This window comes from Medicago sativa, chromosome 7 (genome assembly GCF_051527215.1).
Source record: "Medicago sativa cultivar Bolivia chromosome 7, Bolivia_mono, whole genome shotgun sequence".
In the NCBI taxonomy this organism is placed as follows: Eukaryota; Viridiplantae; Streptophyta; class Magnoliopsida; order Fabales; family Fabaceae; genus Medicago; species Medicago sativa.
In genome coordinates this window covers 52,534,285-52,560,883 of record NC_140755.1, presented here as the reverse complement: position 1 = coordinate 52,560,883, position 26,599 = coordinate 52,534,285, and the positions used below count along the sequence as shown (strand labels likewise).

At 35.2% G+C, this 26,599-nt stretch overlaps 3 protein-coding genes and 1 long non-coding RNA gene across 16 annotated transcripts; 1 reads left to right on the top strand and 3 right to left on the bottom strand.

Annotated features, from left to right (window-relative positions):
• Nucleotides 1–4,573: 4,573 nt before the first annotated feature.
• On the bottom strand, nt 4,574–4,924 carry LOC146906674 (uncharacterized). The gene has a single exon (XM_085728932.1). The coding sequence runs from the start codon at nt 4,922–4,924 to the stop codon at nt 4,574–4,576; it is 351 nt and encodes a 116-aa protein (XP_085585058.1).
• A 1,404-nt stretch (nt 4,925–6,328) lies between these two features.
• On the top strand, nt 6,329–10,145 carry LOC146906672 (uncharacterized). 13 transcript variants are annotated; one of them, XR_015020504.1, is made up of 7 exons: nt 6,329–6,726; nt 7,120–7,174; nt 7,604–7,785; nt 8,304–8,381; nt 8,868–8,989; nt 9,488–9,666; nt 9,845–10,145. XR_015020504.1 is itself a non-coding variant. In XM_085730304.1 (6 exons), the coding sequence occupies exons 1-4, from the start codon at nt 6,627–6,629 to the stop codon at nt 8,888–8,890; spliced, it is 297 nt and encodes a 98-aa protein (XP_085586430.1). In that variant the 5' UTR covers nt 6,329–6,626; the 3' UTR covers nt 8,891–8,989; nt 9,488–9,666; nt 9,845–10,145. The 13 variants fall into 13 exon arrangements, 4 of the variants coding, with proteins under 4 accessions (XP_085586430.1, XP_085586432.1, XP_085586431.1 ...); XR_015020503.1 differs by having other exon boundaries at nt 7,060–7,174; XR_015020502.1 differs by lacking the exon at nt 7,120–7,174.
• On the bottom strand, nt 9,070–9,682 carry LOC146906673 (uncharacterized). The gene is made up of 2 exons (XR_015020512.1): nt 9,552–9,682; nt 9,070–9,426 (listed from the first exon to the last, which is right to left on the bottom strand). It is a non-coding gene; the product is annotated as an uncharacterized LOC146906673 (long non-coding RNA).
• A 1,186-nt stretch (nt 10,146–11,331) lies between the features above and the next one.
• Nucleotides 11,332–14,944, bottom strand: LOC146906671 (B3 domain-containing transcription factor VRN1-like). The gene is made up of 5 exons (XM_085730294.1): nt 14,681–14,944; nt 13,960–14,398; nt 13,358–13,479; nt 11,702–11,996; nt 11,332–11,617 (listed from the first exon to the last, which is right to left on the bottom strand). The coding sequence occupies exons 1-5, from the start codon at nt 14,759–14,761 to the stop codon at nt 11,580–11,582; spliced, it is 975 nt and encodes a 324-aa protein (XP_085586420.1). The 5' UTR covers nt 14,762–14,944; the 3' UTR covers nt 11,332–11,579.
• Nucleotides 14,945–26,599: the final 11,655 nt, after the last annotated feature.

The following is a 26,599-nucleotide window of genomic DNA, read 5'->3' as shown; positions in this document are numbered from 1 at the left end:
TACTCTTTCTCTTTCCACCTTTCACAGATCAAAACCGAAAATCTGCAACAAAATCTCAAGAACATTCATAACCGAATCATCATCACCAAACCCTAACTCATCAATTTTCCAGGATCATCACAAATCCAGGCCAAATTCGTTCGAATTGATCACTGATTTCTCAGTAATCAAGCAAATTCATCCGAATTCAACACAAACTTTCATCAATTCCAGGGAAGCAAGCACAAATTCGAGTCCGTTACGAACTCAAATCAACTTCCAAAGAACGCAAAAAGCCAGCAATACGAAGAGGAAAGGGTACAAAAACGAGAAAGACGAAAGGAAAGAACACGAAGGTTAGAAAGCACGAACAAAAGAGGCATTGATTCATACTTCACGAGGATTCGAAGAACCTCTGAAGCTTCTTCCCAAATTCGCCTCAGATATCCAAAACGAACACACAGGTAAGCTCATTCACCTTCTTTCTTTATTCAAATACAAGTTTTGGTCCGATTATATTTTGTTAGATCTAGGGTTATAGAGGCTTGATATACGAAATTGGAGGCCAAATTTGGAACGAGGAAGACGAGGAGAACGTTTTGACATAAAAAGATTTTCAAAAAACCTAAAAATGGCTCCGGTACGGTGGCGCCGCCGGCAAACCACCGCACCGGAGCAGACTCCGGTCGTCTTCCCCGTTTGATCACTTGCAGAGCTTCTCTCTCTAAAAGTGACCTAGAGAGAGAAGCGTATGTATGTTATGTGTGCTTTTCTCTGAATTTTACTTTTATACCATGCTTTTGTATCACACGCGCGCGCGTGTACTGCTTTACCATGCTCCCCTGCGCCCTTAACCCTTGGATCTAGGGTTTGAGAGGGACTGGATCAATCTGACGGCTATAAAGCAGTTGTCCAGATCCAACTCAGACTTTGGATTTGGGCCTAAGTTTGTTGTGATGTTCGTTTTTCTCCTTTTTTTGCTGTTCCAACACTGTGCCTTGCTAGTTACACCCTCGTCTATCCAAATTTTTTCACAAAAAAAATCCTAAAAATTTTTCTATGTGTTCTTGGTTGTTTTCTTGACATTTTTGTGGTGTTGTTATGTGTTAAATCTTGATTTAAAAATATGTAGTATTTTCTTGTAAAATGTTTACCATTTTTTTGTTAAAAATTGTGAAGTTTATATGTTTTTGAGTCTAAAAATCTTTTAGAAAATTCTACAAAAATTCATATACCTTTCTTGATAGTTTTGTTTTGTTTTGTGATAACTTTTGCATATTAAAATTGGTAAAAAATAATGTGGTTAGTTTTCTTGCTATTTTGTGATGTTTTGTGCTAAAAAATTGATGGAAATTTGCTTGATTCCAATTCCAATTTCTTGATGAATACTTGTGACCTATACCACTTGATTTTATGAAGTTTTAGCTACTGTTTGTGTTTGATATTGCTGCATGAGTGTGAATCTTGATTAGTTACTTAGTTTACAAGTTACTTGTGTAAATAAATAATGCAAAATATGCCTAAGTTTGCTTCCAAAATGTCAAGTTAACCATGTTGCCTTAATTCCCATTCCAAAATCTGATTCTAAACCTTTAAAAGTGTGTTGGAATGTGAGAATTATAGGTCACATGAGTCTTGCATTTTATGAGCAACTTCTAGTCATGTTTTGCACTCATTTTGCCTTTATTTTGGGTTGTTTTCTATGCTTTGTGTTATAGTGTTTTCCTTGCTTTATCTCTTTTGATATTACCATGTGTTACTAACCATTTCATTTCATGTCTCATATATTTCATAAGCATTCCCATTTCATTCCATATCCATCTTATTTCTTGCACTTTAAGTTTCACCAAAAATTAGAATGTAAAGGCTTAGGATATCTTGTATTTTACTTTCATGTCATTTAAATTCTTGCAAGACCATAGAATGTATCTAGGCCAATGATGTAATAAGGACAATGGACTCTAATGATGTACACCGACACAAGCACCGACACATGCACACACATCACTTTAGGTATATAGCTAGAATATGCATGTTTAGATGTATGTTTAGGATTGTATGTTTAGATGAATGTTTAGGCTTTATCCTTAGAAAAATCATTTTCAAAAAAGAATGTGAACAACATCACTCAAACCATTTTCTAAATAAACCTTGGGATCAAAATCCCATTGTAATTTTCCCTTTTATTTTCTTAATCAAATTTCAATGAACTTTAATCATGCTTTGACTTTCTTTTGCAAATGACTAATTCCACCTCACATTTTTTTTACAATCTCATGCCCTTGAGGCCTCTCCTTCTCATTCTTCAAATTCCAATTTTCAAACTTAAAATCAACCAACAAAAACAAAAACATTTTTGGAAGAGAATTACGGTGGATTTGATCCCTTAAACGGGTACGTAGGCAAGGAACAAAATTCCTTCAATTCAAATAAAATAAAAATCCAAAAACATTCTTCTCCCTCCAATTCTTCACTTAGAATATTCTTAGGTTTAATATAACTTTCTTAAATAGCATTTAAAAATAAAGCGCGCGCGTAGAAATTAATGACGGTTCCTATAGGATACTATAGTCGTTATGGGTGCCTAACACCTTCCCGTAGCGAAAACAACTCCCGGACCTCGATTCTCAAGGGTTTTGCTTACTTTTTCCCTTCCCAAGAAAAAATAAGATATCGCCGGTTAAAAGGTTCAAACGTAATCAATGTTTGACACCCGAAAACCAAGATAAAACAATTCTTTGCACCTTGGACATAGTTTATATCTTATATGTTACTATGTTTTTTTTTATTCAAAAAAAGGGAAATTAATTATATTTTTAATATTAAGAAGCAACTCAATTATGAGACCTTGATCGATACATTCAAGATATCTATATTTACCATATCATTGAAGGTCATTCCAAATAGACTACTACATTTTATATGTCAGAGTTAGATAAAAATCATATACTTGAAATTATTGGGTAGCTATTAAATGATAAGAGTAAAATTCTAATATTAGATTATCAGAGTATATATTTGCCACTTAAAACCTAATTCGTTTCCTCTCCATTCATGAATTGCAGTGTTATGTTATGTTTCTCTCTTCATTAATATTCGGTGGATTATGATCTATCAGATGGATGTTCAAGTCATAACGATTTTTTTTTTTTTTTTTATAGAATAACACTGGACTTGTTTGTAGCAAACTACTCTCTCCGTCCCTAATTAAAAAAAAAAAAAAAAAAAAAAAAAACTCAAATCATACTTATTAAGAAGTGTATACTTCATAAATCCTGTGTAACAGCAAGAGCACACCCTTCCAAGTTTCCAGCTTCATTGTAATTTATCAAAAATAGCACGAAAGTGAATGCATTTCAGTTTACGCTTGAAAATATTACAACCCAGATATTGAAAAGGAATGACACACGTAGTAGAATATGCATCTCTCAACTACATTTCCATTATTTTCCCTCACTTTCTTTCCTTCACCTTAATGGCCAAAGAGAGTTAAAAAGAGTTAATTGATGAATCTAGATGTACCCTAAGCAACATTACACTCCCAATGAAGCCTTTTTAAATAGGGGAAGGTTCATGTATGCATGGTAACAAAACCCGTACTTGCGGGTACCTGCTTGAACCGACCCTGATTTGACGGGTTTTTTTTCCGCTTTGATTGGGTTTGGGTGTGTGTTTGGGTTTTCCCCAATTTTAAAATACGGGTACGAGATGGATAGCAGAGATATACGCATTTACTCCGAACACATACCCAAATTCGTCCCCGAATATAAAATTACTCTATTACTAGTAAGAAAGTGGTACACATCATGAACAAAGTAAACACCACTCCTGTCCAACTACCACTGCCACAAATCAATAATATCCTCTTGCAAGTCAACACTAGAAAGCAGCAACGAGCACTCCCTAACTAACAACTCCTCCCACGCCCACAGACGATGGTGCACCTCCAACCCTCCCCCTCCTCACCCTACCCTAACTCCCTCATATCTGCCACTGAAATATCTATTCCACCGCTAACTCAAACAAACTCCTATATCGAACACATAATGTGATCTATCCTAACCACCCATCTGTCCAAAAGCACGTGACAATCCCATTATCTACCTTCCTAAACATATTTGCCTCAAAACAACTCTCTCCCTCAAAACTAACACCATCCTGAATCCTCCCCATATCCCTCCACCAACACGGACCTCTACTCCGTGCCTCCCTCACACGGCCACCGTCCATACCATATCTAGCAACCAGAACTCTATACCATTACCCCTCCCGGTCCACTAACAAAGCAACATTAAACTCCCTCAACCTCCTAACCCCCAATCCTCATTTCTCCTTACTAGAACAATCCAATATATTTTCCTAAAATCTTCAACGTCCCCCCCCCCCCCCCCCCCCCCCCCCCCAAAGAAAAAAAAGAAAAAAACAAATAAAAAAATTGAGACAATAAAGAATCAATATAGGGGATGATACCTGAAGGGGATCGTAAGACGGGAAGAGCATAGACAAGAATAGTGGACATAATAGCCTTCAAAAGAATAAGCTGGTCACCTAGAGATAAATTCCTACTCCTCCACTCTGACAGTCTAGACTTTATTCAGTAAAGCATCGATTCCCAAAACAAAGCACGCTTTGAATTACCTCCCACCGGCAAACCCAGATAGACGAATGGAAACTTTCCAATTTTATAATTCAACACCAAAGTCGCCTTAGTTAACCAAGAATCATTGACATTAAATCCAACTAACAAGCTTTTGTGAAAATTCACCTTAAGGCCAGAAAGAGCCTCAAATAAAACCAAAACTGCACACAAAACTCTAACATTAGCCCAACTCCTAGGGCCAAGTAGCAAAGTGTCATCAACAAATTGCAAATGAGAAATCGCCAAAGAACCAGAAGAACCCACTTGATACCCGGCAAAAAGGTTGTGATCCACCAAAGAAGACATCATCACATGCAGACCTCAGCCGCCAACAGAAATAAGAAGGGAGAGAGAGGATCCCCTGCCTCAGCCCCCTCTCCAAATGGAATTTGTCTATAGAACTTCCATTAACCAACACTAAAGCCATCTTTTTACTAATACACTCCTTGATACATTTCATTGTAGAAAATTTTCACTGTAGTAACTCACATCATTTTGACGGTTATGTAAAATTAATATCATTTCGAATTAGTATCATCAGGAGTAGGTCCCCTTTTGAATTAAAGAAAAATGAATATTTATGTAAAGCATTTTTTATATGTTTCTTTCCACATGCTTAATGAGATCATGAGTAACCAAAACTAGCTAATTTGTCTGCTAAAACATTCGTAAGTAATTCTTTAAAGGCCATGCATACCGTTAATCCAAATATTTCTCATCCTACAAGGCACAAGTTCAACAGGCTATATATCATGAAGGTTGGGCCACTGTTCTATCAAAAGGTTGGGCCACTCATGCATTGCAAATGAGAAATGATATTTGTACAACCACTAGCATGGAAACCCGTGCGGACGCACGGGTGGACGTTGTCTTTGATTAACAAAAAAACTATACCAAACGATTAATTTGCATCAAACAATTAACGACAATCACACCTCAACGGTCGTATAACACATATCTCAACAACAAACTCATCTCGATGATTATACTTGCTGACACACTGATGTTCATGTCATGTATGATGTTGGTATCGATGAATACAGATCACAGTTCACAAACATAACTTTGGTGCTTGATGGCAACATCGACACCAGAGATTTGTTTTAACAAAATGTGATGCTGCTAAAAAAACAATGCAAGTTTCAAAGTTATACGGATTACAATTTATTTAGCTGATCCAGATCATTTACATGATCATTTTGTTCAATTTGTTCATTCGTGAGGTGGTTTTTTTTTAACAAAATGATACTTCTAATAAAACTTATAATAAAACAATGCAAGTTTCAATGTGTTTTTTTTTCTTTTGGTTCAATAGCCTAGTGGCTAGATCACACACTTTTAAATTGTGGAGAAGTGGGGAATCCGGGGTTCGAACCCCGGCCCCTGCAAACATTGTCCCTGGTAGCTACCAATTGAGCTACACTTTCAATGTGATTTTTATTAGCCCTATTCTTAATTATTTTTTTGTCAAAATCCCTATTCTTATTTTTATTAATTAGGATTATGATGATTTAAACAAAGCAATAATCAATACATATGTTTCTTTGTAAAAAAAAAAATAAATCAATATATATGTTTCTAGAGACTTCCAATGTCCTCTCTCTCACTTTTCTTTCACCTATTTTAAATTTTAAAAATCCAAGCAAAGCAGTAATCAATAAAAATCCACCTATTTTAGTATTAGTTTTTTTAAAAAAAAAAAAAAAGATTATCACCATTTGCTTTAAAAAAAAAAAAAAAAGTCACCCACTCCAGAGCTTCTTGCCATTCTGTGATTTATTTCATCTCTCTAAAACACACAAACTCTCTCTCTACTTCCTTCTACAAATCCTAGCGGCCGGACTCCCTTTGTCGCTCTAGAGTATCGGAGACAGAAGTTGGAAATATAGAAGTTGTGAAATAAGCACAATCTTCCTCCTCTCCTTCTAATCTATATTTCCAACTTCTGCCTCCGATACTCCATTCTCGAGTCCTAACAACCTCCAATCATCCATTGAGCACGGGATATATGATCCTCTTCACGAAAAATCGTCGATTAAGTTGGATTATTTCGAGATCTGACCACGTACCCATCAACCACCGCGCCTCGCTCGAAGGCGCCTCCGTGGGTATGAATTTTTTTTACGAAATTCTTGTATTATTCTTTTTCTATTTCAAGTTATTAAATTAATTTTAAATTTTCTACTAACTGATGTGTGATTAGTGATTACCAACTGAAGAATGACAAAATGAAGGCTATTGAGAACTAAATTACTGACTACTTGTTAGATTTTTATATATTAGATTAGATTGTAATATACCCTAATCTCACCACTTTGTTATTTTTTGTGTATGCATATACAGTTTTAAGCTAGCTCTTTACACTTATTTGAATAGGAACACCTAATTTAAATCTAACTAACCATATTTAATTTAATTGATTACATGCTTTTACATATCAGCATCTGGATTTATGAACCTATTATTAGGAGCACTGAAAATTTTGGGTGAATACGATTCAGGACGGCTAAGCAAAGCGTTTGTGATAGGTCCATCACTTTTTGATGCTTGTGGAAGGTAAATAAACACAATTCAAAACGGTTTAGGATTGACCCTTCATCACTTTTCTATTACATATGAATCAAGTTTTATTACATTTAAATGAGCGTAAATGTGAAAATACCTTCATGCTTTTGTTAAAACACCTGAAGGATTGTCTATTAATTAGAAGTAGAGAGATGCTACCATGGAAAACAATGAGTTAGAGAGAGTTGATAATTTTGTCCCAAAAAAAAAAAAAGTTAAAAGTTAAAGTATACCCTTATGCTTAATATGTGACAGGAGATTATGATTATGTTTGGTTCATTGTAACCAACTATTGAGGAAAGCCTTTCTATTTTATATTATATATGAATCAAGTTTTATTGCATTTAAATAAGCAGAAATGTGAAAATACCTTCAGGCTTTTGCTAAAACACTTGTTAACAACCTAAATTATTTGTGTAGGAATTTCAAAAGAGTGTAATTGGCACATCGAATTGGTATCTCTCTCTCAAGTTCCAAATCCAACCAAACTATGTAGAAAGGGCATTCGACTTCAAGGTTTTTTTTTTCTTCTGCCATAACTACTTGACTCGAGAACTTTGTTTGGGGAGAAATTTGAGATTCTCTTGAACCTTAGTAAAGAGGTAACCACTTTTATATACCCCTTGTAATGACGGAATATGGTTATTAATCTTCACTCAATATTCAAAACGATAAACTAACTACAGACTAACAAATATATTCATGTATGTTTCTTTTATGGCATTCAGCTGTGTTAAAAAGTGTGCATATGTATTATTGCTTAAAACCATTGTTTATTTGAGTAGGCGATGAAGAGATACAACATTATTTATAATCAATGTTGATTTAATATTTTTTTTCTCTAACTCATTACCAAACCCTGTAAAGTTACTTCTCAACTTTTAAAATAAATAAAATGATATTGTGCTTAAAAATCATTCTTTTTGCTCAGATTGCATAAAAAAACATAAAAAAAAGTCACAAATTTTCTTTATTCTCTTTAAGTCACAAATTTGTTTGTACAGTTGAGCAAAAATATTGCTTCCTTAGATAGGGTGGCTAGTAGAATCTTTGGTATTTGAAGACCAAAGACTTCCTATAGTGTCTGGTGATTAAAATTTCAAAACCTTGATTACTTCAGGTCCATTCGATGATACGAAATCATGGGTAGGTTATGATATATGCAGCTATGAAGGATTCTACTATGAAAACCCACCAGGTAACAAATTCGCTATTGCTTTAACCTCAATTGATTTCAATAGTTTCCAACTAAATGCTCCTACCCTTGATGGTTTTATTAATAAACTTCCTGATATTACTCTTATCCATGCAAATACGACAAATTTCATTGGCACAATCACTTCTCAAATCACCAAACTTCATTATCTTTATGAAAAATTTCAATAGTTGTTCTGGGCATGAACACTTTTAACATTCTTGCATCTAAGGTTTAATTTCTTCTTTCGTAGTGTTAAACAAAAACATTCACACAAAACCTTGAAATTCTTTTCATCAATAACAATGTCTTAACACAAAATATTACCTCAAAAGGTAAAAGAAATATTAGGGGGCAGGGAAAAGATTTTCATAATCTAATTTTGTCAACAAATAGTGATTAAAATTAAATAAATTTGAACTCTTGCACATATACAATTTAAAAAGAAACAATTTTCATTTGCTAAATTTCAGCCTGAATTCATTGTAGGTTTATATTTTAAAGCTTGTTGATGAACACAATGCTATTTTTGAAAATGTTGGGCTTTGAGAATGTGGTGAAGAACGAAAGGAACAGAGGATTTTAGAATAGAAATGATGAAACAAAAGCATGTAAGTTTTCATTTTCTATCTATACCTCTTTTTCTGATGTATGATAAGAAAAACCAACTTTTTCTAAAAACATAGAGAAAGAAAAAAGTTAGTTTTTTTTTTTTGAATATACATAAGATTTATACTATTTTCAATACAATAATGAATATAAGGTAATAGACATATGCAACCTTTTCCTTTGAAAACCAAAATTCTGAATATATTTTAGGTCTATGCTTATAGTATATTCTATTCTAGGCTCAGCTAACCCTCCAATGGAGATGCCATCAACCCATTATGTTTCTACAGAGCTAGAACTGAATGCCTGGATCATAAACACAACAACTTGATTATTGTAATATATAAGCATCTAAAATAAAAATGGATCATCAACACAATAGCTATTACATAAATATGCACTTGTCATTGTTGTAGTTGTTGTAGTGACTGACTGTTGGCTGCTAAAATAAAAATAATATTTTTGATTAATATAAGTTTTCTTCTTTCTTTATTGGACAGATTGCATAAAAAATATTGCTTTGAAGAAAGAGAAAAGGATGGAGAAGAGATGAAAAATTGGTACCTGTCATATTTGGAATGGAAAGGAGAAACTCACCACAAATGCAGCCGTCAATGCTCAAAGCAAAGCTTCTTCCTCTTACTGCATTTACTTGGCATCACATAGGGACCAAAATCAAGTAAGAACCGTCTTGTCTTTTGTGTGACTGCATATTTAAGCAATGTTAGTGGGGATACATCTTGAAATTAAAATGCATGGATCATCAATACAACATGTTGATTATAATTTTTCAATTCCATAAAAACCGTAACTTTTTTGATTTGTTGCTTGATCTGACTTTGGAACTCTTTTCGTAGGTCTTCATTGTTGCTAGTGTTGTATCCTCCAGTCTCTTGTTGCTGCTTGTGTAGTTTCTTCTAGCACCTCCTTTGGTTGTTGAATCCTATAGGGTGGAGAGAAAGAAGATGGAAGAAATTGGATGGATAAAGCTTTTGGTTTTTATCATCCAATATACATACTTAGTTTTAGATCATGAAGAATCTATATATCAATAAGCATTTGAAATGTATAAACATAAGAAATGCATAAAAATGGAGAAGATAAACACTTACAGATTCACTTATCAAGTAGAGAATGAAGGACTTTGAAAATGGCAAATGAATGAGCAATGCACAACGTGAGAAATGAGGGATGAGCAACATCTATTTATAGCATTTTACTTACAAATGGTCTTGATGTGATTTGACAAAAAAAAGTCTGACAATATCAGGTTAGGTGGTTACTTGCATCACAATCAATGAAGAAGCCCATGCGATGATACTATTGCAGCCAAAATCCATTTAAAATATAATATAATTTCATTAAAAGGGTGAAGGCTGACGCCAAAAATCATGGGTTGGTAATTACGTAAACAGTCTTTTAACCTTTAAAAAAAACTATAGAGAGGTAAACGGCCTTCACATCATACCTCCAATAATTTAAATTGGGGAAAAGTCCAAAAATAAAATGGGGAAAAGTCCAAAAATAAAATGGCTCAAAAGTCATTCCACCAAAACTTGAGAATCTACATTGGACCATTTTTTCACGTCTTGATAAGAGTATGGATTTTATTACAACTTTTGGAACAACTCTCTCATACATTTATTATGCCCTTACTTTCTCTCTCTCTATTGCTTTGATTTTCGTGTCAAGACATATGTTTCTTTCTATATTCTTGATTGTCCCATAAGTTGTACAAAAAGTGGTTGTTCAAATAACATACCTCATTGCAAATTTAACAGCCTGAATGATAACAACTCAGCAGAAAACACATCATTTCTACCAATATTGAAGGCCTACCTCTTGACGAAAGTTACTCTATGATAAAATAAGAAAACATATTGTAAAGTTTAAACCCAAGTACGAAGGAGTGCCCTTAGTGCATGGACTAAGGAAACATATTTAGAAATTTTAAATATGTTTTCTTATTTTAATCATCAAAAACTACAAAATTAAACCTAATAATATCAATAGTGCTTTTGTAAAAAAAACTAAAAAAAATACCAACAGTGTTATATATCACGAATATAGCACTCACGAATTTTTCACAATTGCAGTCTTCCTTTCCAATAAGAGTAGAAACATATGAGGAAAACATATGAGAGTGAACAATAATACTATTACTAGTAGTAATACACGAGTGTGCCGTGTCGTGATAAATTCGTGATGTTTCTCTTCGCTATATTAAGTGTTACTCTAATTATATATACTTCACCCGTTTCTATATACATGTCATAGTTGATTGCTTCATACACCATTTTTTATAACCGTTTACAATTTAAAATAAACACCTAATTTGAGATTATTGAGGGAGTAAAAGGAGCATAATAATTCATTAAAAAAGCATATATCATCAAGTAATATCTCGAAATGCAAAATAAAAAAATTGAATTGCCTCTTGGTTACAGACCTTAGACCACAGGTGTTTTTGTAGTTTTCCTAAACATGCACTTTATACATGCAACCTTAGTTAAGCTTCTCTCAAAAGAACTAAAACTCTTTGGTGGTGGTTATTTGATAATTGATAGTAGTGATGATTTCCATTCTCTTTCTTCATCCTTGAATATCTTCTTCTTTTATACGGTAAGATTCTGCATAAAATGGAAGAATACATTTATTTGTTATATGAAAACATGGTGAACTAATTTGAAATGAAAATTAAACACAAATCTTACTTTGAGAGGTTGAACAATTTGTGTTGTCATTGTCTGCCTCTCTAAAGATGTGAACAGTGAACGTAAGTGAAGTGCTAGAGATGAGCTCAAAGTTACAAACATCACCAACTTTTAAGTTATTGTCCTTTGCAAATGCCTTCCATCCACCTGTGAGTTCAAATTTTAATGTTGTTCTGCGCATCCTAATTACGTACCTTGCAGGCCAAACTCTTCCGCTAGTTAACACCTGAAAATAAATATCTCCTTTCTTCTTATCCAAATCGAAGTGTCTCATACCAAACATAGACGGTATAGTCTGCCAAGCATTAGAAAAAGCAAATATGCATAAAAAAAAGTTCTTGTTGAAAAGTATATGCATACCTAGTTATCTAATTATATTTTACCATGATGTCACTTTATTATTTCCTATAATATTTGAGGTATGTGTATGATTAGAGCCGTTTCTGAGATTTTCGTGGCCTAGGATGAGTCTATAATTTGGGTCCTAAATAATTAGTATATAAAAAAAATTAAATTTCTAAAGTGTGAAAACAATTTGCTTGAAGAGGATAGTTTTTACTACGTTAAGAAATTATCTAAAGAAAACATCAAAATTCATCCAAGCTTTTTATTTAATATTCAAGTGTTTATACAAAACAATTTTTACAAACATTTCTAGATGCAAAGTCACTAATAATTGTCAACATCAATATTACCCATCACATCTTTCAATACATAAAATGGTTAGATCATTCAATCTTTCTTGTGAAATTTTCGATCTCAAGTAACTTTTCGATAATTTAACTTGGAAAAACTTCTTTCAACAGTTGCCATAGTCACCGGCATAGTTAAGAGAAATTATTAAGCAATTGTAACATTTGGATAACAATTTGTGGCTTTGACAAACTCGAGAATTTCAAATGCTGACATTGACATATTTGGCAAAGATATTTGCAACACTTTCAATTCAAAAAAAAAAATCATTTGCATCAACATCCGACAAATCCTTATGAGAAAACCCAACCTTAGAAGTTGTGCAAGGTTTTTTTAATTCATAATTTATCCAATAAGCATCAAAATCTCCTCTCACAAAACATGTGTAATGACATATAACCCTCAATTGTTTAGACCACAACTTTTCCAAGTAAAGGATGTGAGATGATTTCTTTTGATTTTGATAGAAGAGTTTGGGATGGTGGAAGACTAGGGATTTGAACTCCCATTATAACCTCGGAATAAATTATGAATGGGTCCACAAAGAACTAAGCCCACTACGTACTAACAATCACACATCCCTTTAGAAATTAAGTAATTGTTTTATGGTTTAATGCACCCCTAATTTTTTTTTTTTACCCAAATTTCGTACTTATTTTTTTGGGTCTACGACGGTCGCCCTACTCACCTTACTTCAGATACGTCCCTGTGTGTTATGACATGTCTAATTTAATAATTGTGTAAAAAAATATTTAAACTGACTTTTTTTTTAAATTACAAATATTAGTAATTAGTTGTTAAAATAATATTTTACGCTGATTTATCTGAGTGTAGTTTTAATATTATTTTAAAATTACCAATATATGTTTCTCACTACTTAATCTAGTAAAGACTGGAGATCCAATCTAGAAAAACAAGATTTGGTTACTGATGATGGATATCAACTTATGTTCTACAACTTACCAAAGTAAAGCGGTGTTCAACATATGATGCTCCCATGACAACAACAAAGGATGGATTACAAGTTTTGAAAGATTTTGCTCTTTCAAGAGTTCTAACTTTTTCAGCAGTAATCACTTGTTTCCCTGCAAAAATTAGAAGACCATAAGGCATACATTTGATCACCTTTCATGTTTGAAAAAATTTATTTTGAACAAATTGATATTGTAAAAATGATTTTAGTTGAAAGCGGGTTGAATGTGAAGTGGTTTATGTTTTGATCCATTCACATAAAAGTTGTTGGATAATAATTTGGAGTGTAAGAATCACTTTTAGATTCAGAAGATACAAATCATAGATTGAGGTTACAATCAATTCTAAAGACGAAATCAAAATCAATAACAATCGACACCACCATAACATGTCAAAATCTATTTTACGTGTTTACAATCAATTTTGGGTCTCCCCACCGTGAAACCAAACACAAACTATGTCTAGCAATTCCACATGGTTTTTCATGAAGTGGGTGCCATTTAAAAATGATAACATGAATTGAAGAGAACAAAAGCTAATAATTTAGGTTAACTTATGAGGCTCTCATGAGACGAATATACAAAATCTTATACCTTTGCACTTTCTGTCAATAAGATGCACAGCTACCTTTTGTGATTTCCCAACTTTACCACAACTACTACTCCCAAATTGAAAGGATGAGTTAACTTTTCTCTTTTGACTTTCTCTACAATCTTCATTATTTGAAGGTTTATTTCCTTGAACGTTGTAGACCTTTTTAGCTTCAACTCTTTTGAAAGGGTAATTTATCTCCAAGGCACTCTTTTCAAAGATGTGCACATGAAAATGAGAAGTTCTTCCATATTTGAAAAGCAGAAGATGGCCATGAGATAGAGAATGATACTCTGCAAATTCTTTCCAACCCTTTTGAAACCATATTTTTCCATCACTTTTTACCAAATCTAACTTCCACTTTGCACCACTTGGAGTCTTTAGATATATAGTATTTGGTAAACATTTTCGATATTTCTCTACAAACTTTCTTGGAATCATCTGTCAATTTATTATTAAACTAGATTAGCATGCATGATAAGTATTTTCCATTACATTAGGCAAAATCTATCAATTTTATAGAGATTGCTAAAAAAAAAAAATTAGAGATGTAAAATTGGACCGCTCAACTCGACATACCCTAACCAAGAGGGAGAAATTTAGTAAACGAGTTGGGCTTGCCACGGGTATTGCCAAGTAAGGTCTTGTTTTCTTCAAGTAAGAAACCAAGTAAGATAAAGAGACAAAAACTACATGAACAAAAAATTTAAGTCAAAGGCTTACAAGTTTTCCTTCAAGAAGGCTTTGAGTAGTTATGATCTTGAAAAAGTGGAATGGCTTCACATAAGGATATTCACCAGCCATGAGTTTGTAATGAAGTTTAGATGCCAATCAGAACCAAGAGGAATACTAAACGATGGCTTTCTCTTTCATATTAAGGGAACTGAATGCCTCTTCGGTAGTTGAGATTCATTTAAAACTCTTGATTACCCTATACTAATACTACCCTACTTCTGCAAATGCGTGTGCTTTAGTTCATTTTTCCACCTGACCATAGCAAAAGGCTTCTTGGAACTAGTAACGGATCTAAAATCACACCTAAAGTGTTCATTTATTTTAGGGTCATGTTAACTTGTGCCCTAACGGCACAAGTTAAGGATCTATAAAAAGAATTAAAACATGTGTTTTGTATTAAAAAAATAAGTTTTTAATCTTTCAAGACATTGAATGTACGATTTCCAAAATTAAATTTCTACATTTAGCTTCTAAACTTGTGCCTTAAGGGCACAAGTTAGCATTTCCCTTTATTTTATAATGTACTCCCTCCATCTCATGTTACCTACTCCCTCCGGTCACTATTATAAACAAAAATTGACTTTTTAGATTCATTTAATAAATGTTTTATGTGGTCTACATATAGATTACATACATCATTTATTGAATGAATCTAAAAATTGAACTTTTGCTTATAATAGTGACCGGAGGAAGTATTTGATAATGTGCACTATTGACCTACTTTGACCATATTTACAAAGATAAATAATACTCCCTCCGTTCCTTTTTAAGTGTCACTTTTGGAGAATTTTTTTGTTCCTATTTAAGTGTCACTTTACATAGTTCAATGCAACATTAAATATTATTTTACTAATATTACCCTTATTTATTATTGTGGAGAGAGAAATATATGTAATGAGACATTAAATAAATAAGGTTATTATAGTAAAAATAGAAATTATTGTATCAAAAGTAGCAACATTTATTGATTGTCTTGGTTTATGTAAAATGTCAAAATGTGACAATTAAAAAGGAACGGAGATAGTATTATATAAGATGTTGAATTCGTCTCGATGAATATTTTCAAAATATTTAAATTTCCATAATTTTTTCTAATAGATAATTAAAGATATTAAAAAAAATATATGTATTGGTATGTGTGACAGAGTCAACTGTGTCACTTAATTTGCGACGGAGGTATTACATGATACTATCAATTTAGATAACTTGGGCTCCAAGTTATACGCTTTAGCTTAGTTACATGATTAATAAGCTACTGCAGCTCCATAGTTTGTTATGGTGTTCATGCATTCAGCTATAAATAGCTTTGTATTCATTGATTAACTTAAGGAAAATCATTTCATTTTTCAGTTTCATAATATGGTATCAGATTTTTCCTCAAGGGAAAGTTTGTTACGGTCCTTGTACCGTTTTCCGTTGTGCTTTGTAGATGAAGTTTTGTTGAATCTTCATCTTCTTCCTTCGTTTTCCGCCATTTTCGTTGCTTCATTTGCTGCGATTCGCGTTGATTTTTGTTGATTTTGTGAAGAAGCTTCTTGTTCTTCTTCGTTATTGAGTTGATTTTACTCAATTCGGTTTCTCTGTTCTTGCTTCGTTCTTCGCCATTGCAGCATCTTCTTCTTCATTCTTTGTTTCCTTAAATTTCTCGTACTCTGTTTCGCTATGACTCGCAACAATAATCAGCAACAACAATCTGATTCTGAATCAGCTTATTTTGTTCATCCAAGCGAAGGACCAAACTCTGTTGTAGTTTCACCAAAGTTCAATGGTTCTAACTGTCTTTCATGGAGTCGCTCTATGCAACGTGCTTTAGGAGCTAAAAACAAGCTTCCTTTCATCAATGGAACCCTACCTGAGCCTGATCTTGCAAGAAAGTCTCACGGGCGTGGTAAAGGTGGTTATAACAAGCCTACTAGACACTGTACTTTCTGCAACAAAACTAATCACACAGTTGATTACTGTTATCAGAAGCATGGATTTCCCAATGTGAATAAACCAAATTCACAGGCCAATGCCTCTTCTAGTGATCTATCTGAGGTCAATACTTCTTCTGGTGTGTATGGTTTGTCTCAAGACAAGATGGAACAACTTGTAGCTTTATTGCAGCAAGCAAATCTGATTCCCTCATCTTCCACTTCTTCTGGTTCAGTTTCCAATCATGTTGTTGCACCTCAAATTTCTTCCAGTTACACCACTCCTTCCTCTTTGTCTCCTACTTCTGCAGGTATAATCAATTCCACTACTTGTTCTTCTTTATTAAATTCATATTGGTTGGTGGATTCTGGCGCAAATGAACACATTTGCTGTGATTTAAATTTGTTCTCTTCATATCATGCTATTTTACCTGCCAATGTCACTTTACCAAATGGTTCTGTTGTCACTGTCACACATGCTGGTACTATCAATTTCAGTCCTCAATTTTATCTTCATAATGTTTTATAATCTTCTTCTTTTAAATTGAATCTTATGTCTGTTCACAAAGTTTGTCAGTCATTATCTTGCACTTTTAAGTTTTTGTCTAATCAATGCATCATACAGGACTCAACATCCCTGAAGATGATTGGTTTGGCTAACCAACAAGATGGGTTGTACAAGTTTCACGCTTCTTCTATTTTCCCTAATAAAGAGTCTATTAGTTTAGTTTCAAATACTTGTAATATTTTTGCTTCTTGTAATTCCAGTATCATCCCTAATAAAGCCATTTGGCATTTTAGACTTGGTCATCTCTCTTCTCAGATAATGAATATGATGTCTTCATTGTACTCAAATATTGTTTCTGATAATAAAAATTCTGTTTGTGATATTTGTCACTTTGCCAAACATAAACATTTACCATTTTCTCTTAGTACATCACATGCTACTTCTAATTTTGAGCTTTTGCATCTTGACATTTGGGGTCCTCTTTCTATACCTTCTATTCAAGGCCACAAATATTTTCTTACCATTGTTGATGATCATAGTAGATTCCTATGGATTATTTTACTCAAAACTAAATATGAGGTTTCCCATCATGTCGAATCCTTCATTAAAATGGTTCAAACTCAATTTCATGTCACCCCTAAATGCATCAGATCTGATAATGGTCCTGAATTCCTCATTCCATCATTTTATGAATCTCTTGGCATTTTACACCAAAAATCTTGTGTTGAAACTCCCCAGCAAAATGGTAGAGTTGAAAGAAAACATCACCATATCTTGAATGTTGGGAGAGCTCTTTTGTACCAATCTAAACTTCCTGCATCTTATTGGTTTTATGCCCTTTTGCATGCAGTTTTCCTGTAATATCCCGCCTGTCAGTGTTTGAACTGTATCAGTCGATCGTCCTAGAGAACTTATTTTGAAAGAAAGTTTAATAGAGAATATTCATTACGTAATATCATCTTATTACGGATTAAGTATCAGAGGCGTATATAACACGCTTAAGTCAAGGGTATTTTGGTAATTGCACACGAAAGAGATATTTAATTGAATTGTGGACAAAAATATCTCATTCTCTTCTTGCCTTTCTCTCTCTAAGTTGGAGAAAGACTTGTGCTCTCCCTTCTCTCTTCTCCATCGATCTCCCTCCTTCTCCTCACCTCACCACTTCATCAAAACTACTTCCTCACATGGCATGCTTCTAGATTATGTTTCTCATCATCTCTTAAGCTTGGGGTTTTGTTTGATTCCTCTTTTCTTCCTTTCAAGAATGGATTCAAGTTAGGGTTTTGATCAAGTTGGAAGTTGAAGCATGTTTTGGTGTAAGCTATGGTTGATTCATGGTTAAGAAACAAAGAGGAAGATGATTGAAGATTGATTGGTAAGCTAAGGCCTTGGATGTTGGTCAATCAAGAATTAGGGTTGTTGAAAGAAGCTTTGGGTTGGATTTGAGATGAGCTAACAAGGATGAAGAAGCTTAGGATAGCAAGAAAACAACAAGAATAGAATGGTATGATCAAAGAAAGCAATAAGGACCAAAGCTAGGGTTTTGATGCATGAAGTCAAGTTGATGCTTGGAAGCTTTTGGGAATCAAGTGTAATATTTTGGGTGAGTTCCTTAGATAGATTACCACCCTTGGTTTATGTGTTTCATTCATGTAAGGAAACTATATGAATTATAAGGTTTAAAGTATAAGTTAGTTGCCCCTTTTCTTACCATGCTTGCTATACTTGTGCATACTTGTTCCATGGCCGTTTTTACAGGTTTTTAATGATCCTAACGGTCATATAGCACTTGGAGATGCTTGGTTTGAGGTTTTTAAGTCAAAAATATCAATTTTGAGGTTGCTTGACTGTCACAGCTCGCCACAGCGAGCAAATAGATCGCTAGGCGAGCTAGGAGGTCGAAAAGGGGGTCCTGCTCGCCCCCAACTCGCCATGGCGAGTTGGAGCTCGCCTCCCACACTAAGTCACTCGCCTAGGCGAGCAACACAGTGGGGAAATCCATTGTTTTGTTCGCCTCAGGTCGTTTCGGCGTTTTGCGAGCGGTTTTTCTTGTGCAGTCTTTTTAAGAGAAATAAACCCCTCAAACCAAGATCCTAATTGTTAAAGTTTTAAAAGGAGACTTTCTTATAAATGAAACAAGTATTTGGCATGTATGGTAAAGCATGGTAAGCGAGAGTATGATGATTGATTCGGGTAGCAAGATAATCTTTAAGGAAAGGGAAGAACTAGAGCCTCGGTATATTTATCGAGAACTAGAATAGTTAGAAAGAATAGAATGCTTTGCATTAGTAATATGCTTGATAGACGCGAGGTAATGAGAGTATTATCTTCGCATAGAAGCAAGTGCCATACGAGTATGACAAGACGTGAATCGATTTTATATCCATTCACAAAGTAAGTTAAGCAAGCATATAGTTACCTCTAGTGGGATGGTCTAGGGATCCGAGGTAAAAGAGTTAGCATGTTTAAGTTATTTTTCATGCATAAGACTAAGACTTACAAGAAAGAAAGAGTGTTATGTCTCTTGTAATCCTTCCAAGGTTGGATTCAAGGGGTTCCCCAAGGGGAATGGTTAAGCCGCAAGGGAGCCGCATTTCACTAAGTTAAGGTGTCGTGTCTTTTGTATTCCTTCCAAGGTTGGGTACAAAAGGTTCTCCAATGGGAATGGGGTAAGCCGTAGGGGACCCGCACGTTCACTAAGGGAGTCTGGTGCACTCTTGCTAATCATTTCACCGGTAGTAAGGGATTATCTTCCGGGGTTACTCCACTCGGGACTAGTCCGTAAAATTGAACTCATACAAGTTGTTTGTTACATGCTAACATAATCAATGGAACTAACTATGCATATCTATCATACATGTTTATGTTATGTCATAGAGCCTTGATGTAGATCGTCAAGAACAAGTAGAGACTTGACGTAGTTCGTCAAGAAGTAGTAAGATAGTAAGAATCACATATGTGATAAAAGATGATATGTTGTTGAAACAACATATTAAGCAAGTAGAAGCAAGAATACAAAGAATGCCAGTGACGATCTTAGGTTTTCCCAAATCGTCCGGTTTAGAATCGTGTCATGATAGAAGTTTGTGAGAGCCTTGATGCATAGAGTGTATCTTGGCATTGCGGTTTTAGATTCCCCTTAACCGCCATGACACGTATAGGAAGAGAAGCCTATAACAAGGTAAGAATATTAAGACGGCCCTAGCAAGCACTGCCGTCTAAGAAAGCAAGTCCCCACACACGTATAATCAACCGGCAGGTTGTATTGTAGACACGTGGTGACCGTAGGTTTTCCCCGTGGTTGCCTATAGCCTAGGGTTAGGTGGAACTCACTGAGACATTATGTCTCATCCCAATCCTTATTTGTTTCAGATATCAGGATGGTTTGCAAGCTAGTAGCCGAATGGATGCTGCGACAAGTGTTGGTTCGTACCCGATGCTGGATGATGTGGATCTTCAAGGATGTATACATTATGTATTAGGAAAGTTTAGGATGTAATCTCTTGTACGAACGCATGTTGTTGTATAAACATTCATTTGAAGTTTTATTGCTGTAAATTTTAATGTATCCAGTACTAAAGATAACGCATGTGCTAGACTTTCTAGATACGTCTAGTATGGGTGTTACATTTGGTATCAGAGCAGGTCGATTCAGATCGTGCCTTGGGTCATTAAGTTACAACAAAGGTAGTGGGACCATCGGGTTCTGGGTAAATGTTCTAGTTGTTGTTGTTAGTTGAGCTTGATCAACTCAATTTAGCATTCGACGATTAGAACGGATGCCTGAGAGCTGAATAGGACCCTGGAGGGACGAAGTATGTGATGAAGATGCACTGAAAAGTGTGAACTCAGAAGTGAGAACTCGGAATGAGCATTAGTAAGAGTTGATCGTGCCAAAAGGTGGTCGGTGAACTAAGTAGTAGATGTATGGATCCTCCGAGAATGTAAGATAGTAAAGAGAAGGAACGTTCTGATGGCGTTGGAAGAAAGGAATTGTATTCTGAGATGTAAGCGCAACGCTTTAAGATAAGGAGAAGTCGACGTATGTTGACGGAGTTAGTAAGCTCTCAAGAAGTGGTTATGTGAAGGAAATAAAGGACTTGTATGCTCAGAGTAGACAAGTTTCTAGTGCTTGAAAGATTGTATTGAACAACATGCAGAGAGGGAAGCTACTTGCAGCGGGATAAGTTAAGAATTTAAGCTATAGTTTTATGTCATCAGGACTAAGGCATTGATTTCCAATGTGCCGAAAACTATATCGAAGTAGGATGATGCTTGCCAAGCATAGATGATAGGATAATTTTTTTTATGATGTTAGGGGTGACTGATGTGCATTGGATTACTTGAGAAATGATAATTGTATGTAAAGTATACCTTTCGGATAATTGAACTGAAGAAACTCGCCAATAGCAAACCTGGGATGAGATTTCATTTTTTCGAAAACCGTTATTTCATCTCCAGGGTTTCTTTGACTATTAGAGGGTTGTTTTCATAATCCTTTTGTGCTATGAAAATCTTTTATGACGTCAAGTAATAAACGCATATCACACTCTAAGGTTTCCAAGGAAAAAGGCATGGGCAACCATTAATGAAATTTATTCGGCTTGAGGTAATCTTGGAAGTTAATGCGTCAGGAGTCAAGAATGAGCTTAGACCAAGAATATAGAGGTTCCGGTAATATGATTGGACGTCACGGGCGTGAAGACATGAAGTAAGAAGTTAAGTGGCGAAGGGTTACATGAACGCGCAAGGTTCTCTTTTTGTGGAACTAAGAGTATCCCCCGAATTTATGTTTTGTTTAATTGACTTGCTAAGGCTCATTACGATGTTAAAGCGTAAAGTTTATATGATTTTAGAAAAATATATGCATATGGGTGATAGAAGTTGACATTTTCGAAATTCAAAAAAAAATTTTGTAGGTACCAGATTGTTACGACTCACGTAAAGTGGGCTAAACTCACTAGAACTAAGATTTGATGGCACATATGTGTTATCGACTTGTTCTATGATTTTAGAGTGACGAATGGGACCTAGATTCGGTATAAATATTATTTAGTGGAAAATCGTCAACGTCAATGACCCATGTGCTAGTTTATGAAGTTTTCTTTAAAAGAATAACCAACGAGCAAGCATAGGAACGATTAAGCAGAATATAGTATGCGAGAATACTAGATACAAGGTTAAATGTTCGAGGAGGATATGCCGAGAGCAAGAGGAGTCTACCATGGGAAATCGTGAAGATGACTCATGAGAATAGAAAGTATGTAGTAGCAAGGAGGTACACCAAGAATCAAGATAAGCTCTTTGAGTCAAGGTTGCTCGGAAATAAGTTTCAGAATAATGAGTATATCGGAAGGTAAAAACAACCAGTAAGAACATAAGGTCTATTCCCAAGAAAAGTATAGGAGTATACGATAAGTTTATCGTGAGTTGGTCTTACCAAAACAGTGGTAAAGATTAGGGAAAGGTTACATCATGAGAGATTTTGAAATAGTTCAAGAAGATAGAAATCATGAGGTAAACAGGATTGTGGTGTTTCACTCGTCACAACAGAATAGAATATTGGTTTAAGCTAATCGGTGGAAATCAGAGTAGCGCAACGGAAATCAATTGGTAGTCATGGAATGCGGATTTGATAAGAATAATCTTTGTGGAGAATGTTTGAGATAGTAATGCAAATTCAGTGAGAAGTATCTAGAAATGAGCAAGGAGTTTTCAATATGATAAGGAATAGTAGAGATATCACTAGTGAAGTACTCGGTTTGTCCACTTGGTAAAGTTGAATGTGTTCCGGAAAAGTAAGTACTATGATAAGAGAAATATGTTTCGCTAAGGAATCGGGTTCCGTGTACTCGGAGCAAAGAAATGAGTTATGGTCAAGGATCTTATGTGATTTATGTATTTAGAGAATGTACCCTCATATACCATACTTGTTAAGTGATAACAATACTTGCTAGAAAAATTTTAAGTCATGATTACATAGCTTTAAAGGCTGAAATGGGTATTAAGGAACTTGGGAACGATGTTTATTCAAAAATTAAAATATTTCGCATTATTGAGACCAAGGAGATACGTCGTAAGTGAACAAGCTCACTTAAGACATACAGACTTCAGGACCGACTTGCTATAGTCAAGTATGGGGCGAGATGAAAAACTTTTTCCAAATATAGAGACTCGTCCTATGGTTCTGCGGTACTAGTACAGACTCGGTTTCAAAATGAGATTTTCTTTCAATCAAGTAATTGTTCGTTCCAAGAACCTATGTACCAAAGTTTAGAATTTTAGAAGCAAAATACTAGAACAAGTATCGTTATTAATTAACAAGGAGCGGTATTAAAAGGCGTGCAGATGCTATGGAGATGAAATTTTATGAAGTGACGGTAACGTTCGTGTGAGGCCATTAGTATTTGGGATGCACTTAACTTTCGCCAAGAGTGTTCAAGTACCTGTGCAAATGGACTTGGCAAGTTATTGAATGTTATTGAGTTACCCATGAGTTCGGGTGCAATGAGATTGTAAGTTCTCTCTAAGACTCTTAGAAAAGACAAGAGATTTGTAGCATCTTTAAGGTAAGTAACGTAAGTAAGAGGCTTGAGACTCGAAGTATAGTGAGAAAGGTTATGTATGCATGGTAAGATGTGTACATGATAAGATGATTTGATGCAAAGGAGCACTGCAGGGTAGATCCCGAGAGTTTTAGTTAATGAAGGTTATTCAAATTAATGGTATATGCCAAGTAACTAAGTTGTGGATACAAGATGACCAAGTTGCATGCAGTAAAGACGTGGTTCAAACGCGATGTTTTGAGATAGCTCAGTGATTTAAGAAAGATAATAAGATTGAGAGATTTTATTCGTTTTAATGCGGATAAAGAAAGAAGTTAAGTTACGTGTTCTAATGAAGAAAGTATACTTCGAGATCTTTAGAGTGGGCTTGGTTAGAATCTGTTATGAGAATTAGTAGGTGGTCTCTAAATTTCGGGGACGAAATTTCTTTAAGGGGGGTAGAATGTAATATCCCGCCTGTCAGTGTTTGAACTGTATCAGTCGATCGTCCCAGAGAACTTATTTTGAAAGAAAGTTTAATGGAGAATATTCATTACGTAATATCAACTTATTACGGATTAAGTATCAGAGGCGTATATAACACGCTTAAGTCAAGGGTATTTTGGTAATTGCACACGAAAGAGATATTTAATTGAATTGTGGACAAAAATATCTCATTCTCTTCTTTCCTTTCTCTCTCTAAGTTGGAGAAAGACTTGTGCTCTCCCTTCTCTCTTCTCCATCAATCTCCCTCCTTCTCCTCACCTCACCACTTCATCAAAACTACTTCCTCACATGGCATGCTTCTAAATTATGTTTCTCATCATCTCTTAAACTTGGGGTTTTATTTGATTCCTCTTTTCTTCCTTTCAAGAATGGATTCAAGTTAGGGTTTTGATCAAGTTGGAAGTTGAAGCATGTTTTGGTGTAAGCTATGGTTGATTCATGGTTAAGAAACAAAGAGGAAGATGATTGAAGATTGATTGGTAAGCTAAGGCCTTGGATGTTGGTCAATCAAGAATTAGGGTTGTTGAAAGAAGCTTTGGGTTGGATTTGAGATGAGCTAACAAGGATGAAGAAGCTTAGGATAGCAAGAAAACAACAAGAATAGAATGGTATGATCAAAGAAAGCAATAAGGACCAAAGCTAGGGTTTTGAGGCATGAAGTCAAGTTGATGCTTGGAAGCTTTTGGGAATTAAGTGTAATCTTTTGGGTGAGTTCCTTAGATAGATTATCACCCTTGGTTTATGTGTTTCATTCATGTAAGGAAACTATATGATTTATAGGGTTTAAAGTATAAGTTAGTTGCCCCTTTTCTTACCATGCTTGCTATACTTGTGCATACTTGTGCCATGGCCGTTTTTACAGGTTTTTAATGATCCTAAGGGTCATATAGCACTTGGAGATGCTTGGTTTGAGGTTTTTAAGTCAAAAATATCAATTTTGAGGTTGCTGGACTGTCACAGCTCGCCACGGCGAGCAAATAGCTCGCTAGGCGAGCTAGGAGGTCGAACAGGGGGTCCTGCTCGCCCCCAACATGCCATGGCGAGTAGGAGCTCGCCTCCCACACTAAGTCACTCACCTAGGCGAGCAACACAGTGGGGAAACCCATTGTTTTGTTCGCCTCAGGTCGTTTCGGAGTTTCGCGAGCGGTTTTTCTTGTGCAGTCTTTTTAAGAGAAATAAACCCCTCAAACCAAGATCCTAATTGTTAAAGTTTTAAAAGGAGACATTCTTATAAATGAAACAAGTATTTGGCATGTATGGTTAAGCATGGTAAGCGAGAGTATGATGATTGATTCGGGTAGCAAGATAATCTTTAAGGAAAGGGAAGAACTAGAGCCTCGGTATATTTATCGAGAACTAGAATAGTTAGAAAGAATAGAATGCTTTGCATTAGTAATATGCTTGATAGACGTGAGGTAATGAGAGTATTATCTTCGCATAGAAGCAAGTGCCATACGAGTATGACAAGACGTGAATCGATTTTATATCCATTCACAAAGTAAGTTAAGCAAGCATATAGTTACCTCTAGTGGGATCGTCTAGGGATCCGAGGTAAAAGAGTTAGCATGTTTAAGTTATTTTTCATGCATAAGACTAAGACTTACAAGAAAGAAAGAGTGTTATGTCTCTTGTAATCCTTCCAAGGTTGGATTCAAGGGGTTCCCCAAGGGGAATGGTTAAGCCGCAAGGGAGCCGCATTTCACTAAGTTAAGGTGTCGTGTCTTTTGTATTCCTTCCAAGTTTGGGTAGAAAAGGTTCTCCAATGGGAATGGGGTAAGCCGTAAGGGACCCGCACGTTCACTAAGGGAGTCTGGTGCACTCTTGCTAATCATTTCACCGGTAGTAAGGGATTATCTTCCGGGGTTACTCCACTCGGGACTAGTCCGTAAAATTGAACTCATACAAGTTGTTTGTTACATGCTAACATAATCAATGGAACTAACTATGCATATCTATCATACATGTTTATGTTATGTCATAGAGCCTTGATGTAGATCGTCAAGAACAAGTAGAGACTTGACGTAGTTCGTCAAGAAGTAGTAAGATAGTAAGAATCACATATGTGATAAAAGATGATATGTTGTTGAAACAACATATTAAGCAAGTAGAAGCAAGAATAGAAAGAATGCCAGTGACGATCTTAGGTTTTCCCAAATCGTCCGGTTTAGAATCGTGTCATGATAGAAGTTTGTGAGAGCCTTGATGCATAGAGTGTATCTTGGCATTGCGGTTTTAGATTCCCCTTAACCGCCATGACACGTATAGGAAGAGAAGCCTATAACAAGGTAAGAATATTAAGACGGCCCTAGCAAGCACTGCCGTCTAAGAAAGCAAGTCCCCACACACGTATAATCAACCGGCAGGTTGTATTGTAGACACGTGGTGACCGTAGGTTTTCCCCGTGGTTGCCTATAGCCTAGGGTTAGGTGGA